General features: G+C 41.9%; 1 protein-coding gene across 4 annotated transcripts in view; it reads left to right on the top strand.

Moving 5' to 3' along the window:
• Positions 1 to 15,064, top strand: part of EHBP1 (EH domain binding protein 1) — a 306,658-nt gene that overhangs the window by 210,383 nt on the left and 81,211 nt on the right. For all 4 annotated transcript variants that reach the window (XM_079969700.1, XM_079969702.1, XM_079969701.1 and 1 more), the window contains one exon: positions 11,671 to 11,818. In XM_079969700.1, coding sequence (XP_079825826.1) covers positions 11,671 to 11,818 — 148 coding nt within the window. The remainder of the gene's footprint in view (positions 1 to 11,670; positions 11,819 to 15,064) is intronic.

A 15,064-nucleotide genomic window follows, 5' to 3' on the forward strand; every position in this document is an offset into this window, starting at 1 on the left:
GAAACTCATGAAATGTTTTCATATTTCTTATTTGTTCTGCTCTTGTTTAGACTTGTCTCTATATATTAAAATCCAAACATTCAACTCTTTTATTTTCATCAAGTATGCCCAGAATTTAGCAACTGAGATTTTGTTCGCTTCACGTATGTATTTTGTGGGTTATTCTAAAACTCAGTCAATAGAGAAGACAAAACAAACATGTAATCCCAAGAGTGATCAAAGATTTAATCTGACCAGATGGGACAAACTTGAGAAATTTTTTGACTTTCCACTCTGTTTTTAAACAAGAGAAGCTGCTTTCCCTTACACCCTCCCCCCCCCTTTCTTTGTTAGAAGCGGGAGAGATCAGGCCATCCCAAGAGAAATGAGCAGGTGTGGCCATTTGCAAGCATGTCTGCTTATATTATAAACCAGCATAAGAAAAGTTTGAAATGGTTTGAAAAGATCTTCTAAACAGTTGTAATGTTTCATCCCAAATCCTATTTATGCAAACAAGAGCTGACCAAGCTTACACTAAAAATCCAGCCTGCCAAACCTTTAAAGATCTTGTAATTTTTTTCTTAATTTTTTCCCCTCTTTGTTCTGTAGCATGTGAATAGGTACCTTTTTGGTAATCCTTGCCTCTGGACAAGAAGGAGAATTCTTTTGCCTTCTAAATGGCTAATAACAAAGCCGTTCTTGCTGTCTAACGATGAAAAGGGTAGCAGTCAAGTTCTTTTTCTTAGCTGGATTATGTAATTGGGGCATGTCATGGACAATTTTGAGAGAGAGCTCTGTTAAATGCTTTCAATGTAATGCAGTGTAATATTTTCATTTTATGTTTAACACAGTAATTTTGATTTAATGAATATTATTTATATTTCTGTACCCTGAAGTTTTTTGGGGGGGTTGTGTTAACATAAAACAAATGTAATGAATGTTGGTAGGGCTTTTTGTGTAACTTTATATAATGCAGTGAAACATATTGATAATTAGTTCAAACTCAGCAAAATATTGTTAAAAAACAGAAAAAAATACTTTTGCTGGAATTGTGGATTTGTTTTTTTCTCTAATCCATTAACCACCTGTTCTTTGTTTTTTTCTTAAAAAGTGTTGTGGGCTTAAATGTTTTACTTTCTTGAAGGGTTTATGAATAGATTAATCATCTCACTAACTGCATTCTCACATTATAATTCACCTTCACCAACCCATAGCATCATTTTTGACCAAAGTAATGTCACTCACTGACATCTGCGGCAAGTACAAAAAGGACCCCCTAATGGCAGCCATTTTTATTTGCTTCTTAAGATCCAAAGGCTGCTGAAAGAACAATTGGATAAAGTTAAGAATTCGAGGGGCCTGATTTTCTTGTTCCTGTGAAATGAAACTTTAGTTCTTTTTCTTCTCATTCCCCTTAAAAGCAAAAGTCTGTTAGGGGGGATGTGGCTGTGTCAAAGCCGTTGGGATGCCACTGCTGATCACTTTAATTACTAGGACTAAGGAGGATAAAATTAAAAGTAGCACCATTGAAGCAGTGGAAGAAAGCTTGCCGAGATGTCGGTGAACTGTGAAATATAGAAATTGCATTCAAACACTTTTTTCTATAAGAGGGAAACAAGGAATTATATTATTTATTCCTGAAGAGTTTGCCCTTAATGTTGTAGAAGTTTTACTACCTAGGGATTCATGTTGCTGAAATTTAGACTGTTACAAAGTGGGGCCGGGGAGACATACCAGGCTAAATTTTTATGTGCCATCTTTATGTATGAAAGACATGGGCAACACATGAATTATTTACCTATAAGTGATTACTTTTTTAAAATACGGGTGCCATTTCAAACTTCAAATGGAGACAACACAAGCAAATATAAAGCGGAGGGAAATATCCTAGCACCCTTGATATAACGTATGCAGGTTTTTATCTGTTCTTTGTATGGCAAAATATATATTTTTTGCTCATCATAATGGAGCTTTCTGAAAATTAAATAGATTTTGTGTGAGGAGGCGATCTGTCTTTACAGCCCGATGTGTTGTATGAGGTATTTTTAGTGGTGTAGCAGAGGGCAGGGGGCTGTGACCCTAGGCGCAGAATATTGGGGGGCATGAGACAAGCCCCCTCTCTGCTTGCCCAGCCCCCACCGCTGATAGGCGGGCGCTCATGCAGCAGGCGGGGACAGGGCACAGAGGGTGCTCTTCACCCTTTGCGCCCTGTCCTCACCCAGCGGCAGAAGGGACGAGGGCTGGGTGAACACCCTCCATCCCCGCTTGGGTGGCGCACACACACACACACACACACACACACTGGGCACCTGTGGACAGCGCAATGCCCCTGTGTATCCCCCCCCATCATATCCTTCTGCGGAAGGTGAACTTAGAAATTACCAGAGAACTGCCACCACTCCACATTTCTTTCTTCTTTCTGATGCAGTGATGCCTTGCAAGACGAAAAGAATCCGTTCCGCGATTCTCTTCGTCTAGCAGTTTTTTCGTCTTGCGAAGCAAGCCCATTGACGGCTTAGCGGATTAGCGCTATTAGTGGCTTTTAGCGGCTTATCGGCTTAGCGGATAAGCGGTTTAGCGACTTAGAAAAAGGGGGGGGAGGAAAAAAAACCTGCAGGAACTCGCAAGACATTTTCGTCTTGCAAAGCAAGCCCATAGGAAATTCGTTTTGCGAAGCACCTCCAAAACGGAAAACCCTTTCGTCTTGCGAGGCATTCGTCTTGCGGGGCACCACTGTAATGTTCATTGTGCTGTATCATGTAATGTGACATCATCATGAGGCCCCTCCTCTCATCCAGTACAGTTAGGTAATTTTAGACTCCTGACTTAATGCTACTCTTTCCAGATGGCAGTGTGTATTACCACACCTACTTCAAAAGGTAGTAAGCTAGCCCTTCTACTGGGGGGGGGGCACAAATTCCTTCCCTGACAGCACCATTGACTTTATCATTGCCTACCAGCCATGAGGAGAAGAAATATGCAGTGAAATGGCATCACCTAATATTTATGTTGTGGTTGTTTTGTTATACTAGATCAAAGTGTTTGTCAATTGCAAGATCTAGTTCTGCTCTATGTAATCAGCAGATTGCATATTGTGAATGCTGTCAGGAGTCCAGGTTCCCAGCTTGATAACACAGTAAGCGTAGGTAATTAAAAAGGAGGATTGATTGCAAATAGCTCCGGGAGGCTCTAACGAAGCCGCCAACATTATCATTCAAGATAACCCTTCTGAAGACCCCTTCCGGTTGCTGCAGAATATATTAAACCGTCGCCCCTTATATCTCTTGTTTTACTTCCTGTCTAGCAGCCCTCCCATTTGCCGACGCTTTGGACTTATTGGATCAGCCCCAGTTCTGAAAATCTGTCTTGGTGCCTTTTCACACCTGTTTGAGCTTCCTGAGAGCTTTGGCTGTGTTCCAGCTCTGTGTTTGCCAACCAGCATTCCAATATCCGAGAGAAAGAGATATCAAACACACTATTTCCGTATGATAAGATTGGGACCGAGGGACGCAGGTGGCGCTGTGGGTTAAAGCCTCAGCGCCTAGGGCTTGCCGATCGAAAGGTCGGCGGTTCGAATCCCTGCGGCGGGGTGCGCTCCCGCTGCTCGGTCCCAGCGCCTGCCAACCTAGTAGTTCGAAAGCACCTCCGGGTGCAAGTAGATAAATAGGGACCGCTTACCAGCGGGAAGGTAAACGGCGTTTCCGTGTGCGGCTCTGGCTCTGGCTCTGGCTCTGGCCAGAGCAGCGATGTCACGCTGGCCACATGACCCGGAAGTGTCTCCGGACAGCGCTGGCCCCTGGCCTCTTAAGTGAGATGGGCGCACAACCCCAGAGTCTGTCAAGACTGGCCCGTACGGGCAGGGGTACCTTTACCTTTACCTTTAAGATTGGGACCATTAAGATAGTAGCATCCAACACTGCAGTTTCATTTGCATAATGTGCAGTGGAAATTACTCTTCCTCTCTTGTCACCTGCAATCCCCCACCCCATGTCCTCAGAATGTGTTCCCAGTGGGATGGGAGACCCTCCAAAACAAATGGGGACAGGGCACAGGTGGGAGGGAAGGGAAGGAAGAGACCCTCGTGCTGTCCAGTGTTGGATACCGCCCAAAAACTGTTGAACTCTGTTTTACTTACGATGTCTTAACCAACGTGATATAAGTCATAATGCGGGGAAGGGGGGAGGGGAAGAAATTCCAGATGCTTCAAATGTGATCTATTCCAGGTCTAAAATGCATTCCCCAGGGACACTTTTTAACAGCAATTTATCAAAAGCAAGAGACACTATACGGCAGCCTTCCGCAATCTGGTGCCCTTCAGCTTTTTTGAACTATAGTTTCCAATATCGCTGAACAATGGCCATTGTGTCTGAGGCTGATGGAGTAGTAGTCCAAAATATCTGGTGGTTACCAAGTTGCAGAAAACTGCTATAATGACTATCTTTATTTGATCTGTCCTCATACATAATTTTGTAGGGTGGTTGTTAGAAGGTCAAGGGGGTAACTATGTTTTTAAAATGGTGTAGTTCAGGTACATTAATGGGAAGAGGTACTTGAATACCTAAGATTCATGCGATGTTCAGATATCTCTTTTGAACAGGCCCTCTGCAGACAGCAGAGTAATCAAGTCAATTCATGAACAACAACTGACAAGAGTAGAAAACTTCAGCAAGAAGAAACTTTCAGTAATATTTAAAGTAACATTAAGACTTTCCCCTACAACTTAGTATAGAAATGTTGGGGTTCTGTAAGACATTGGATTAGCACTGCTGGGTAAGATACATGTCCAATCTGCTGCAAGTTACTGGTTCTTCCTCCAATCTGAACCAACAATTTAGGAAGATAGGTGATTTTCCTTCTGTTTCAACTTCTCTATCATACTGGGCCATTAAGTGCTCCTGGTCAGTTGTTAAATAGATTTTATACTAACTCATTTAGACCAATGTGAACATTCATAGCAAGTCTATCTTTTTGTTGTTGCATTTATTTATTCCAAGTTTTTTATTCCCAGTTTGGTTGTTTGATGTTGTAGATCCATACATGCCAATGGTCCAGGTAGGGATGTGACCTTTACTTTATAACATAAATATACGGAGTTGCAGTAAAACAGGTTGAGGTAGTAGTAGAATTTCTAGTAGTTTGAATGTAGTGAGTAGATTAAATGTATATTTTTGATGGGATTGTTGCTGGATGTGCCTTTTCGAGTGTGAAAGCAAACAAATCAAATATGCAATTCTGCAACAGAGCTCCAAGGCCTGGGCAAAATTGTCTTTATAGTGTTAGGACATTAGTAGAAAAGTAAATCAAGGCAATCTGATAGGGAAACAGTATTCTGTCAATCAGGCTCAAGATATTGTGCTGTGTCCATATACTTTGTTTACTGTAGGGTTTTATGAGTTGTAACCTGCCCATGCAAGCTGTTAATGAGGCTAAATCTTGCTGCTTGAGGATTGAATTACAGCACACCTCTGGGCTAATGGTTATAAACAGAAAGTCCCATTAGGGCTGCATTCTGATTCATTCATTTGCATTTTTCCTATTGTACCAAGAACAATGATGAGTAAATAGCTACAAACAAACAATTTACATGGAAATGGGTAAAATGTCCCTAATTAGTATTAGTGTTTGTTTTATTACTGATTGCTTAAGCTAAAAACTGGTATGTTGCAGGACACTTAATGAGCAATGCCAGGTGTGGATTATTCCATGTCTTACCATTCTTTGTAAGAAAAGTAAATTGCTAGTACTGTTTTTGCAGACTGCAACAACTTACTTGAAAGGCATCTACAAATACCTTAGGAGACATATCAGTCAATTTTGGTCCATGATGTATCCTTTTTTCGTCACTGAATAATAGCCGTTCAACACATTAATGATTGGCATTTTTTATTACTTGGTTTGTTCAGTTGTGACTGTGCATTTTTCACTTAAAAACAGGTGTTTCTGTTACAGTTCACATGCTGCTGCTGCTTTTCTTTCTTTGTATGTATGTCTGCTTCTGTCATGTTTTCTGTTGCTTCATTGCAGTGACAAGATTTGCTGATTTGCTGTCCACGTTTTTTTTTTTTTTGGGGGGGGGGGGGCTTCATTTTGGTGACATTGCACTAAAACAAGATTACGCTATCCCCAAATGCATATAATGGGTTCATAAGGTAATCATAGGCTTGACATTTGGGCTATTTAGGGTGAACAAAGATTGTAACAAAGTTAAGGTGTGCTCACAAAAATTCAGCCCTTTGAAATAATAGCACAGGCACAGACTTTCTGTGCAACAGTGTTTGTCTAAAACCAAAACTTAAGGACACTTATTTCTCTGCCAGCCATTGTACTTGGATCTGGACTTTCTAAGCAAAACTTGATGTATCTTACCCAGCAGTGCTAATCCAATGGCCTCACATAATATTTTGTAGCTATCTGGAGTGCAGAGCATGCAAAGTAATATAAGGACAGGTTTGTGGGTACGTGTATGATTCTGCACATGGTACTTGAGCATTGATTCCTGAGAGTATTAATTTTGGAAGAGTTATAAACAAGTCAGTAGTGCATCATGCTAGGAATATGTGTGGATAGATAAAACACCCCCTTTTTTCAGCAGACAGCTCACTTTTAGAACAAGCAAAGGGCAGGGCTAATTATAGGTGATGATAGATACTCAGATTCATTGATTGATAATATGAACTGAAATTAGAATTTAAACGTTCCAGTGTGGTGCTGGTGATTGTAACTCTTGGAAATTATTGTCAGGAAGAGCTTTTGCTAGACTACATTGTTAATGATATGGGGTTTTATCCAGACCTTGAGCTAACAGGCCTCTGTTTGCTCAGAGTCTGGATAGGACCCTTTGTTTCTGGTAAATTGGGCTTGGAGCCAAGTTCTTGCTTGTGCTCCTTCATCTCTTTGTAAGGTGTGTCAGTCTTACAGCCACTTAAGCATTTTAAGTCTGCTTGATGGATTCTTGAAAAATAATGATGGAGCTACATTTTTGGCTTCTTGCTATACATGTAACAGGTTGGAGTGAATTTGTTCTAAAAAACAGTTGCAGCCTCATTTCAGAAGGCTAAATGTAAAACACTTAATGCAATAATCCTTTATTCAGCTTACAGTAGGACAAGAGATACACAGCTGTTTGATCAGTGGAACAACCACTGTATCCAGTACATCAGGGGTCGGCAAACTAAGGCCCGGGGACCGGATATGGCCCATTGGGCTTGTAAATCCGGCCTGCGGACCCTGCCACTCACTCGGTCAGTCCCTGCTCTAAAGCGGCATGGTGCAGAGAGCTTGCCACACGGGGGCTGACTTCTGTGATGCTGGTACAGATTCGGATTGGCTGCAGGAAGCTCCTGCAGCCAATCCAAAACTGCAGATGCCTCTGGGCGATGCTCCTTCCTTCCCGCTGAGGCGGCCCGTATGGTCAAGAGCCAAGCGGGAGGAAGCAGTGGGGAGGCTGCCTCCACCACTGCCTAGGCCAGTGGCATGGGCTCTGCACCCCACAGACCCCTGGTCAAGGCAGACGATGACGACGCTGCCAAAGGGGAGGCAGTGGCTGCAACGTGAGTGGCAGCATGGGGGGTCCCTTCAGGAGAGGGGAGGTCAGGCAACCCACAAGGTCTGAGGGACAGTGGACTAGCCCCCTCCTGAAAAAGTTTGCTGACCCCTACAGTACATCCTCATGCTTGGAAGAAAGGAAAAACACTATCAGGAAATACAAAACCAGTAATTGTGTCCATAGCATTCTTAGAAATACTGACACAATCCAGCAGCCAGAGCAAGTCTCACATGCTGCCTACACATAGAGAAAGTCAATTAACTTAGGGTTGCCTTGTGTCTGGTTTTTCCTGGACATGTACTTTTTTTCAGGGTAAAAATTTCTGTCCAGGCAGATTTTTAAAATTTTTGCGAAATGTCTGGATTTTTTAAATGCTCTTATGACATCACAGTAAATAGAAGAAGATGTGGAGAGTGGAGGCAAAATGCTTAGGGCAGCTGTGCTTTGTTTTGAAGGTGCACGGCCTAAACTTAAAATCAGATTTGGCTCAGAGCACACCAGGAGCACCACAGAAGATCGGAGATGGAAGTTTGAGCCCTACCAGGGGATGTGGAAATATGCCTCCGTTCACTTTTTCATGCTGAGCAAAAGAAGCTGCGGTTGAGGCAAAAGTAAGGGAGCAGCAGGGTCTGAAACCCACACTGCAAATACAGTGGTTTGAGTCCTCTAACAATTTAGCTACCACATAAGGCATCGCATGGCATCCCCACTCACCCACCTTCCCAGCCAGCTCCAAGGCTGAGGCTTAGATACTAGGAGTACAGGGGCTGGAGGAGGGGCTGTAAAAGTCCGTTTTGGGGGACCAATCCAGCTCACTGGTCTGTTTAATCTGGCCCCCACAGGCAGTTCCCCCCTCATCAAATCTGGCCCTCTTTGAAAAAAGTTTTGACTCCCCTGGCCTAGGTGTTCTATATTGCATGCGGAAGGTCCTTGGTTCAGATCCAGCAAACCCATGCTACGAAAAGGAGGAGAGGTCTCCAATACTCACGCATACCTGAGCCAGTCAGGAGAAGTGTTGGAATCACATATGGCAATGTAAAAACCTTTATTGAACAGCATCTGAGATGAAGGGTATCCTGAATGGGAAAGACAAATGTGTGGGCAATTCTAGAATGAAGTATGTACAGTGGCTTGGCAGGCAGCAGGGTAGCAGATCCAGTGTTCCTTATGGCACAAGCAACCAGGGGAATCCTATGCTCTGTCAGGGCAACATGGGCAAAGCAGTCAGCAATTTAAACAAAAAATAAAAAACCAGCTGCCTATTGAAAACTTTCCTACATATAGAAACCTAATATGTCAGGGACAAAGCTGAACCGGAACAGTTTCCACTAATACAGTTTTCTGTAACCCAGTGGTGGAAAACGTCTAGACCATGAGCCTAATCTGGCCTTCTAGGCCACTCAGTCTGGTTGGCCATGCATGTCCCAGCGAGCCCTGCCAACCTTCCAGTCATTGTACATCATTTACATGACACCACATCTTTAGGCAATTTTCTTGCCTGATTACACCTAAGCAAGTGCGTTCAATGCTGATCAGAACTACTGGGCTGCAATTGGGACTTTTCTGAGAACCCCCATTGCACTGCTATGTAAGCACTGCCCACAAGATCTGGCAGTGGACAGATCCTGGCCAGGCTAGTGGAAAAGGAACAACAGAAACTGCTGTGCTCCTTTTGCTAATCTTACTAACATTCCGTTTGCCTATCTACTCTACTTCTCACTGCGTTCAATGGAATTTACTTCCAGGTAAGCATGTATAATGTTTAGTTCTATAAAGACCCACTCTGTGAAGCAGATAATATCATAGAATCCAGAGGCACCACCTTGGGCCGAAGGTGCATGCTTGATGTTGTATGCATCATGTGCATTGTCAGGAGGAGGCGCGTTGGTGGAAGGAGGCCTTGCCTGGCGCCATGCAGCTTCAATTCTCATGGCTCCTGCTCTCTTGCACTCAGGAGGAGCCTGCCCTTGATGCTGTGCCATACTCAGCTTCGCAGTTTGGCCTTCTCAATCCCCTCAGTATTTGGGTGTTGAGCCCACTGCTGAGGAATATTGGGGATGCTGATGACACCTCCACCACCTAGAGTTGGCGCACCTGATAGAATCGTAGGATTGTAGAGTTGGAAGGGTGGCATCTAGTCCAGTCCCCTGCAGTGCAGGAAATCTCAGCTAAAGCATCCAACCTCTGCTTAAAAACATCCAAGTAAGGAGAGTCCACAATCTCCCAAGGGAGTCCATTCCACTGTCAAACAGCTCTTAACTGACAGAAAGTTCTTCCTGATGTTTTGTTGAAATCTCCTTTCTGGTAACTTGAATCCATTGGTTCAAATCCTACCATCCAGAGCAAGAGAAAACAAGCTTGCTCCATCTTCCAGATGTGTGCACGCATGTGTGTGTCCGGAAAAGAGAAAGCAGAAAGGGTGAGTGTTTCTGCTTGTGGGACACGAGGATCATTCTTGGACTTCTGCTGTTGTGGGGCCTGGGACTAAGAGGATCATGTCATAGAATCATAGAGTTGGAAGAGACCACAAGGGCCATCGAGTCCAACCCCCTGCCAAGCAGGAAACACCATCAGAGCACTCCTGACATATGGTTGTCAAGCCTCTGCTTAAAGACCTTCAAAGAAGGAGACTCCACCACACTCCTTGGCAGCAAATTCCACTGTCAAACAGCTCTTACTGTCAGGAAGTTCTTCCTAATGTTTAGGTGGAATCTTCTTTCTTGTAGTTTGGATCCATTGCTCCGTGTCCGCTTCTCTGGAGCAGCAGAAAACAACCTTTCTCCCTCCTCTATGTGACATCCTTTTATATATTTGAACATGGCTATCATATCACCCCTTAACCTCCTCTTCTCCAGGCTAAACATGCCCAGCTCCCTTAGCCGTTCCTCATAAGGCATCGTTTCCAGGCCTTTGACCGTTTTGGTTGCCCTCCTCTGGATGTTTGGAAGGCTTTGTGTGCTCAGTTTTTGAATGTATTTTAGTTTTATTTGGCTTTATTCCATTTGAGTGAATTGTGTTTCTTTATTTTTCTTTATTTGTTCTTTTTTACTTCTTGCCTTATTCTGCTTTGTTTTGCCCTGCCCAACACTGGAATGCAGTCCTTGGAAGGTTAATCACATTTCAATCTGGCACTCCAGCTAAAAGAGATTCCCTATACCTGCCACAATTCTGTTCAGGTGTTGGAGAAGGGTACTGAAAAGGGGCTTACATAACACATGCCTTTACCTGGAGTGTGTTTAATTCTCTCTGACACTTGGCCAGGATGATATAGTCCACCAGGCTCACTCTAGAATGAAAGAATTTACACTGGTAATTTGATTATTTCCTTGAGCAATGTATATCTTTCAAGTTAATTGTTTGTTAATGTTTTTATCCCAGCCTTCCTCCATATGCAATGTTCATCACTTGGGGTTTCCATTCAAGTATTAACCAAGTCCTGATTTGCTTAACTTAAGAGAAGAAACCTTCAGAATATTCCTCTGTTACAGGCACATATTTTACATGTACTTATTCTGTCAAACAGGAATTCCAAAACAAATGTATTTTTCCATAACAAGCTTTAAAATGTTTTTGTTCCTCCAAAGTGGGACGATCTTAGTATCCATAGCTGTCTTTATTTTAAATACTGATTCAGTAGGGATTGTTAGAAAATAAAATTTCAGCTTAGTGTACTTCCATTTTGCACCAGTATCAATCTTAAATAAGAGTGAACCTACTAATATAAATGGAGCTTCTTTCTGATACCGGGGCTGAACTGTAATTCTTTCCATTCATTATTTGACTGTGTACATCTCCTTTTAAAGATGTATTAGCACTTTGAAACCAGTAAGACTTGAACATACTGTGGTGTTGCATGGTGGCCATAAGTTTTGGGTACCTATTAGCCTCAGATTACATTTTTATAAACCAGTTAATTTTTTTAAGATCTAATACAATAATTGGAGAAATTATTAGGGTTAAAAAAAAACCTGATTCCAGGATGGCTCTAAAAAGTGTTTTGTTGACACCCAACTGATATGGAGCTTCCTATTTATAACATGGGCCAAGCACCATGCTGTAAACCAGTTACTATCATGATGATCAGATTGAGAATGAAATTGCATTTCTGTCAATTACTGAGTTGGCAACTGTTCAATATATCTTAGCAGCAAGATGAAGAGCGGCGTCGGCAGCTGAGAGAGAGAGCTCGTCAGCTAATAGCAGAAGCTCGATCTGGAGTGAAGATGTCAGAACTTCCTAGCTACAGTGAAATGGCTGCAGAAAAGTTGAAAGAAAGGTCAAAGGCATCTGGAGGTGAGTTAAGAAACCTTGTATCTCATTCCTATGGCAACGCAGAAACCTGAGGAAGACCTTCTTGAAATTTGCTTTTATTCAGACTTCAAATGAGCTTACTGGTAATTTTTGTTCACCAAGTACACGTATCTATAGATATATGCCATATCTCTTAATTTCACACAGTCAAAAGAATAGCGCTTCTCCCCACAACTTGAATAAAAGTATTGAGCTAGATGTAGCCAGAACTATTGTATTTGAGATCAGGGATGTATCAGAACAACTGATTCAGATAGTAGGCGTCAGGTGTGTCCAATTAAAACAGAGCAAGGCTTTGTTAGGGAAATACCCCTTGGGGTGAGTTTACACAACTTGATGTGTAGTGGGACAATTCACTTCAGAACACGTGTGTACAAAAGGCTCTTGTTTAACTAAATGAAGCTAGTTCCACTAGGAGAAGAAAAATGTCCCAAGTTTAGGCACAAAGACTTTCTTTGTCTTGGATACAATGATCACCGGGCCTGGTTTTGATTTATTGATAATTGTTTTATGATGTGTTAAGTCATGTGTTAAGATGGAAAAGGGGAATATACGTATAATTAATTAATTTGAGAACACTGTTCTTTAATGTTGCTGTGAAACATTGTGGCATCGGATCATGAGAGTAAATGATCTGCAACACCTTTGCAAGTATAAAGTTCCATGATTCTTTCAATATCTTTTTAGGGCTATACCAAAACATAGATGCAGCAGCTAGTCCTATTTGCTTCCATGCAGCCTTTAATAGCTTGTTCAACAAATCTTTATTAAATGTTTTGGACAACACCTACACTTGGCATAATGTTAGCATTTTGCACGAATTTGACAGTCCAAATTCAGCAGCAATATGCACAGCGATTTAAGTTACTTGAGTATGAACAAGTCAAGCAGTAGTTGTAGATGCTACACGTATGTAATTTCACATCTCTTTTTGCATTTTTCATCTCAATTTAGTATGTTAATTTTATTATTGTCTGTGCTGATTTCATCCCTATTTCTCTCCCCCCCCCCCCCGCTACTTCTTTCTTCACATTTTTAAAAATAAAATTTAATAGTACATAGGTTGCAGGCTTTTTTATCTTTAATTTTGGCCACCGGTTAAATTGTCGAGGGAAATTGAATATTTTTCTATTGTTTCCCCCCTCTAGACTTGTCCTTGTCTTTACTGAATTTGTAAGCGCTCTCAGAGATAACCTTTTATTTGGCACAAGCACAAAAAGTCTTATAGCTTCCTTCTCTTCTTTTGTCTTGATTTTGAATGAGGCACTTTAAAAAGGGGAGTGAAGCTCATTTGACATTTTTGGTAAGATTTAACTCCCCTCAAAACATATTTAGTTGATCATGACTTATGCGCTATTTCAAACACTGTGGCTTGTCTTCATTGTAGTGCTAAGGGAGTCGTTTCACCAGGGCAACATGGGGGGGGGAGAGGGGATATACACCTAAAAATATTTTAAGTGTGCATTTAGAACATATGTTTGTAGTTCTTCTTGCCTGATCATTTACTTGCCATGTGTGTCCATCAGCTGTCAGATATTCTCCCTGCTCATATCAGTGCCACACAACTATTTTTATATCCTGCTGTTGCTCTGGGGCAGTAGAAGGCCAGTGTATGGCTGCTAATGGATATTGTTGCCTGCCGCCTCAGTCTCCAAGTGGTGTGAGATTCCAGGGGTTCCAGGCAGGGTTCATGTTTCCTTTCGAATGAGGCACAGTGGAAGACTGTGGTGTCTTTATGATATATGGTTTATTTACACATATATACAACTTAGCATGGAGGAGTTCACAGCATTAACACCCCAAGAGGGCCTTGCTTCCGCCATAGCCTCAACACATCATTTACCTTGGGAAGTCTACATTTGGTGAAGAAGCACATAAACTGCTTTCGGAAAACCAAATAATTTTAATTTTACCTTCTGAAGAGGTCAGGTAATGCTGAATAATAATAAAAATTAAAAACTATTAATATGTAATACAACTACAAGTCTTTGCAATCATTTTAAACCATTTCAATGCAACTGTACACACATTTAACTAAATTATATTAATCTAACCAAAATATCTTTTGAATTCCCAAATAGCACCCCTCATTTTTGGAATATAAAAATTCAACACAAGTCTGCTATTTTTTTTGAATAATATATTAAAGATAAGGGCACATATTTATACCCTTTCCTCTGTACTCATTCTGAGTGTTCAATACAATATACCCCATTAAGCAAGTGTAGAACTTGCTTATTTGTCTTAGTTTCAGTGTTGACATTGACAACATTGATCTTCCCAGCTTTCATTCTCCCCACAGATAATCAAGCATAGCACCAGTTTATCTCATTTTACTCATTGTGTTGTTTCCATGACTGACTCAGTGCCTAGTGCTGCAGCTCAGCACATGGTTCTGCTTCAAAGTTGTGACCACCTACTGCTATGTCCTATTATCATAGAGGAGGAGGATGACCAAGATGTTAAAGGGTCTGGAAACCAAACTTTATGAGGACCAGTTGAGGGTGTTGGGTATGTTTTGTTTGGAAAAGAGGAGACTAGGTGGTGATACAGTAGCCATCTTCAAATATCTAAAGGGCTGTGACATGGGAAATGGAGTAAGCTTGTTTTCTCGTGTTCCGGAGGCTAGGACCCAATCTAATGGATTTAGATTATAAGAAAGGAGATTCTGACCAAACATTAGGAATAACTTTCTGACAATAAGAGCTGATAGGCAATGGAATAGACTCCGTCAGGAGGTTGTGGACTCTCTTCCATTGACGATTTTTAAGCAGAGTTTGGATGGCCATCAGTCAGGGATGCTTTAGTTATGATTCCTGCATCACAGAGGGTTGGACTAGATGACCCTTTGGAGACCTTCCAACGCTACAATTCCACCTGGCATGCTCAGAACAAGCTAAATGGATTGACACTATAAACAGTTTAGTTAATGTGATGGTGCTGTTGTACAGAAACAAGCAAGGAGAGATCAGATACATGGCACTCCTTGAGGAGTCAGCTTGTTCTTTAAGCTGGCAGAGTGCAATTTCTGCACACGGGAAATGTTCAGGTTTACAGACAGGGTGTGGATCCAGGTGACTGGAGACATACCAAGCAGTGTTCCAGAAGATAACGAGTAGATTCACAACCCTCTCTTGAGACCTGCAGTTTTAGAGTTTCAGCAGAATGGCTTATAGTAAGGCTTGTACCCATTTTTGATGGTACCATGTTTTTACTCCTAAAATGTTG

The sequence above is a fragment of the Podarcis cretensis genome (genome assembly GCF_951804945.1).
Source record: "Podarcis cretensis genome assembly, chromosome: 3".
In the NCBI taxonomy this organism is placed as follows: domain Eukaryota; kingdom Metazoa; phylum Chordata; class Lepidosauria; order Squamata; family Lacertidae; genus Podarcis; species Podarcis cretensis.